Raw genomic sequence first — 5757 nt, forward strand, 5'->3', positions numbered from 1 at the left:
TCAATAGACTGCCTCTCCCGGTAAAAATATGAACTTACTCCGAACATGCTCTTGAGTATTGAATAAGTTAGATGCACGTGATAAGGAAAGTTTTGGATGGAAAGGACGTGATAATCGTGTTTTTCATTCAGTTTAGTTGTTAATTGGCCCTTTTCATCTATAGTCAGTAAAATATTAAACAGGAGTCACAGACTCTACGGTGTCTTTAATTTTTTAGGTCCACTAGGATGAATCGTATCAACAAATGAATTAAAGTACCAATTAATAATATGATAAAACATCGTCGATATTTCTTATTGTCAAGTTGAAGGCCACAGCAAGTGCTTTCTTCTCATTAAGAACTTTTTGAATGAATTCAGGTTCATTGGAAATAAAAACAAGTCAGCTAATAAAGGAGCACAATAAGTGTCCACAGGATATCACAGTTTCTCAGTCTCCGAATACTACATAAATTTTGTCAGTGACGAACTCCAGCATCCTTATGATATCAACTTAATTGTGTAAGGAATCAGTGAGAGTTATCTTTTACAAAATAAGTTTTACTGATGACCAAAAAATTGGAAAAATTTCCTACTTTAATTATTTTTGAAGAAACAGTTGTCTATTATATCTTTGTTTATTTTTGGGAGGAATGGTTGTATAAAGTGTGAAAAAGTTTTAGGTGTTGATGTTACTGACTTTTGAAACATTTGGCAAACATAAACTTGTCTAAAGTTCTTTGAGATTTTTATAATTGACATCTGAGTAACAACCAAGAATATTCTAGTACATAGTCGTCTGAAACCTCTCTAGAAAAGCAAAATGAAACATGTAAAACACCATTAATACTAGAATTATACCTCTCTCTCTCTCTCTCTCTCTCTCTCTCTCTCTTCATGTTATTACAATTTGCAAAAGGACTAGTTAGACAATACATAGTTACTAGTATAGTTACATGAATAGGCTCATAATAAATGTAATTATTTTGTTATATCAAAATATCATTGCTTATAATAAATTGCTTAATTTGAAAATAAATTAGTTTTGTTTGCATCTCATAAAAATTACTTCTTTTATTATACAGATATTTGTCAAGGTTTAATATTATTGGATAAGAAGAACACATAGATTGTGATGCCTAGTATGTTGGTTGTCTATCCATAGAAGCAGAAAAATGCAGTTTTAAAAAAGAACGTTTAATCTTCAATCTATTCTGTAGGGGTCTCGTAGGGATTATCAAAATTACTTTCGACCTTGTGATGGTTATCGCATATACTAGTGCGACAATGATACTGTATTGAAGAGGTTGTATGTAAATTGTGGCTTGGCAAGATATAAATGAGATGTTGTATGTTAAATAATTTTTGTAAAATAATACAATTTCTAAACACTTTATTTTGATTCAAAATGTAACTGATTATCATGAGGTGATTTACTAATAAATACATACTACAATTTTAAATTTACATTTAGCTGAAAGTGCTGACCATCAATCATTAAATTGAAATATGGAGATATATTAAAAAAACAACAACATTGAAACAATACAAATTTGGAGCAGAGCAGACACGGGCCTCTTCAAAACACCAGAGGTGGTGTCAGGTGCTATTGAGAAGAAAAACCTGGAATTTTACATTCGTTAAAAGAATCTCTCTCTTTCTGTATATTCTGAAAATTCTTTTAGCCCAGGCATTGCCTTGAGAGCTCGCAATGCTTTCAATACAAACAACGAAGTTGGTCGTTTAAATACTTAAAAGTCTAACACAATGCACTAGCATTCAGAACAAATCTGACAATAAAACTTAGAGATGCATTCAACTTTTTCATTGAATTCATAGTATTATTTTTCCATTACAACTTTATTTGACCAGAACAAAGTTCACATTAACCTGATGCCTGCAAAAGATAACCAGAAAATGTCGAAAATCTCTCATGTATGTAATTGCCAAATTTGTCAGCTTTCTTCACCCAGACATGCGTTCCAGAGGTCAGATTCGCTAACACCAAGTTTCCCCCATTTCCATAATTTACAGCATGACTGACGAATCCACATCCTAAAGCTCCTTGTGAGGAATCCAATGCCGTGTCCATTCCTGAGGCTTCATTAGACAATATATTCCAGTAGAAGACATATGTTCCAGTTACTGGCGCAGTGAAAATTCCAGATTGTGGATCGTAGGAATTAGTTGTGTCCACAACTTCAAGGTCAAAGATAACAGTTTGGGAGAGGCCAATTTTTCTTACGGGGCGCGAAAGTCGAGCGTGAAACGAAGGAAGCATCTCAGGTCCTGTTGATTTAAAGAGTGCTACACGGTTACATATAATTTATATTAAATTGATAATTAGAAAGAAGAATCGATTATAATTTTCTGTAAAAGATAGGAATGCTAAAAACGTTTCTTAAATAGCACTGACTTATCTTATTTTGATTATAAAGCATAAAATGTGAATATAAATAGATAAATCAAACAACTTTGTTAGTTTTACTAAGATTTGTCAAATCTTCAATATACATGAAGCACAGTTTTACCTTTTAAACTATATGAAATCCAATCCAAATTAAGGAACTTTTGAGGTTAACTTTTTTAAGTATAATTGACTGACCTCTCCTTTTTTTCAGTATTTACTTACGTGTTCTCTCTATTTTTGTTGTCACATTCCTGAAATCTTCCTGTAATTCCTTAATCATTTGTAGTTTTGTGTCATCCTCCTTCTCCTTTTCTATTATGTTTTCGTCTAATTTCCTCTGCAATCGTTGATTTTCAAGTTCAAGATCAGTGACGTTGTTTTCCAGTTCTTGTATTTTGTCTAGTATCTCGGACATATCATTTTTCACTGTAATTATGAAGACTTTTCATGAAATATGTGACAAACCATGCAATTGTTTTTTTTCCTTTGAATTCATTCTTGTACTGCCACCTTAGTTTATTAAATTTCCTAACTAACAAGCTGTTTAAAAGAATTCTTTTTCCCCTATTAATGGAATAGAATATGCGTGAATGTAGAAAGCAGCTTCTTTACATATCGCGCGGAAATAAAAGTTTTACACACAAATAGAAAATATTAATTTACTTCCTTGACCTATGACCTCAAAATAGATACAGGTATTTCTCAGGCAACATACATTCTTTACACACGTCTTTACATAAAACACAGGGTTCCTTTAGTGTAGTGTCCGGCGTCTAGTGGTTCAGTACGTTTACTGATTAAACTAATTGGTAGAATTCTAGTGGACTGCCAAAATATACAAATACAACTGACCTAGCCTTATCTAGGTTAACAATAATAAAATGGTAAGTAGCTATCATAAGAGGCATGTTTCTACTTATTTCTAGCTCTACCCTGACGCAGGAGCCCATGCAGTCGCCTTCATATTACCGCATATACTGTAGGTATGCCCTTATTCAGTACCGACAATGAAGTGCAGTATACACTTGTATACTGTAGATTCCTTATTTTTCGCGAATAATTATTATCGCGAATGGGCTCTTCAACGTCAAATTGCAAGAAGAAATATTCACGAATGGACGGTTGATCAAGAGATTTTACATAGATTTCAGCACCATAACAATAAAGGCGAGTTATTTTATTTTGCGTGTGGTGCTTCTCGCGAAATTACGCGATAATTAATTCCACGCGTATATTTAGGAATCTACAGTATTGCACACTCGACAAACTGGTCAGCTAATGTGTGGAAACAAAAGTGTTGCAGACAGACAGAATTTTTGAGTTTGTGACTACTTGACCTATGACTTCTTGACCTTTGATATTTTGACCTCAAAGCAATAGGAGTGCTCTTTAGGCAATTACTGTTATGTTCCCCAAACAAAAATTACAAACATATTTTGCGTGCACATGCGTGCAAGTGCGTGCAATGAGTGAAATGACTGATATACTTACTATAGCCATAACATTTAAATTTTTCATGCAATGTCTTGAAATTTAAAACACGAAGATATATCAGTACTATAGAAAAAGACATGGTCAAATGAGCATCAACTCATGAGCATACATGTGTCCTTCCCTCTGATTGGCTGAAACAAAAGTTTCAATATCTTTCTTACTTTTTTGACAAAATACTTTGAAATTTCAAACTTAGTCAAACATTATTGAGTCTCCAACATAATAGTATATTAGAATAGTAGTAATCATGGAAGCGCACACGTGCATGTGATCTGCAATCTGATTGGCTTAAACTTGAAATGCCTATATATCTTAATTACTTGCTTCTTAATAAAACAGGATGAGATTTAAAATATGAATAAGTATTATGACTTTCTACATAATACTACTATAAAAATTGAATGCAAGGACATGCCTGCATGTGCAATATGTTCAAAGGACATATAGAATCGATATGCATCGTTTTGCTAGAGTTTGAGGGACATCTGTAAGAGTTTCTGTTACAATTAATACTAGTTAAAATTTCATTCCCAAAACCCAAATTCTCCGCGAGATATCATGCAGAAACAAAAGTGTTAGATACAGATAGAAATACGAACAGACGGGCAGACAAATTGAAATTATTATGTCTCATTTTCAGTGGTCACATTTTCATTTGACTTAAGTTTATTTAGTATATAGTTAAATCCCACAGAATTCTGTATTATTTATCAAAAAAGGTTATATAACCGTCAATTTATCTTTACATGCAGGTTTAGAGAAAAACAAATCAGCATGTAGAAAAAATAACAGACCCTCGGTAATTTCCTCGGTCCTGAATTCAGCAGTATAATTACGAAAGATTTCTTCTACAGCTGACTGGAGGTCTTTATGATGCTGTGTGTTTTCTTGTAATGTTTCACGGTCAGTGTTGTTAATCTTTATCTGTCTGTCCAATTCCATGCGCATTCTTTGTTTTTCAAGCTGAATATCAGCATTACCTTTTTCTACTTCTTCCATCTTTACCAGAACGCTGGCCATCTCTTTTTTCACTGTTAATAATTCATTGACAAACGCAGACATCTGATGGACGAGGGACAATCGTATTAAAGTTTCCTGACTCAGTTGCTGCTTTAGATGGTGTATGTCTTCCCGTACTGATTCGTTTGCACACACAACAGTTATTGGCTTCTCCTCGGATTTCAGAACCGCCAAAGGTAAATTTGATGTCGACATGGATATAACCATCCAACAAGAAGAAGATGTAAAAATAGCATTGTTTTGATTTGTAGATATAAGGATTTGATGCTCCCTAGATATCTTTTGCTTTAAGCCCGATGATTTACAATGAATATATGTATGAACTATATGTAAGGAATCACTCCGCTTGTTGTAAATTCAAAATATAGTCCTCAAAAAATAAAAAAAGATATACAATTTATTCTGTCCTGCAATAACAATTTTACACTTATCTTTCTTATTTATTGATTTGATATCTCTAATTGAGATATTCTTTGCCCTCTATAAGCTAAATAATATTTGTCAAGGGAACTATTTTATGGACACATGATACCACTTTCTGTAGTGTACTTGGGCTAGGTACAATTATTTCTTCATGAATGACCCAATTTTGTTTTTGCTATAAATATAATTTATATAATGAAGATAATTAACTATGATATAATATAATAATGATAATTAACTAAAACCTAGAAGGAAGTTGTATAGAAAAAGCGGGTTAACATTATTCACTCAGATTTCTATGTAAATGCTAAATCCATGCCAATAAGTATCGTTTAAACTTTTAAATCTAATAGACAATTAGAAAAACGTTATTACCGACTTCATCTTAAAAAAATGCTTCATTTAGTGCTAAAACAAACCAATGCACTATTC

General features: G+C 32.7%; 1 protein-coding gene across 1 annotated transcript; it reads right to left on the reverse strand.

Moving 5' to 3' along the window:
* Window positions 1-1850: 1850 nt before the first annotated feature.
* LOC134270891 (girdin-like) lies at window positions 1851-5109 on the reverse strand. Its single transcript, XM_062753140.1, has 3 exons — window positions 4677-5109; window positions 2611-2814; window positions 1851-2267 (listed from the first exon to the last, which is right to left on the reverse strand). Exons 1-3 carry the CDS (start codon window positions 5107-5109, stop codon window positions 1864-1866), a joined length of 1041 nt encoding a protein of 346 aa, XP_062609124.1. The 3' UTR covers window positions 1851-1863.
* Between the last annotated feature and the right edge of the window lie 648 nt (window positions 5110-5757).

This window comes from Saccostrea cucullata, unplaced genomic scaffold (genome assembly GCF_032062105.1).
Source record: "Saccostrea cucullata isolate Sc308-1 unplaced genomic scaffold, CSIRO_AGI_Scuc_v1 ctg8408, whole genome shotgun sequence".
Taxonomy (NCBI): Eukaryota; Metazoa; Mollusca; class Bivalvia; order Ostreida; family Ostreidae; genus Saccostrea; species Saccostrea cuccullata.

Bases quoted from the DNA above. Each gene is read 5' to 3' on its own strand.
- LOC134270891 (XM_062753140.1), bottom strand. From the start codon at position 5,109: ATGGTTATATCCATGTCGACATCAAATTTACCTTTGGCGGTTCTGAAA. The intron at 2,815-4,676 runs GTCTGTTATTTT...TCATAATTACAG, and splicing joins GACCGAGGAAATTACCGAGG to TGAAAAATGATATGTCCGAG. The intron at 2,268-2,610 runs GTAAGTAAATAC...TTAAATCAACAG, and splicing joins AACAAAAATAGAGAGAACAC to GACCTGAGATGCTTCCTTCG.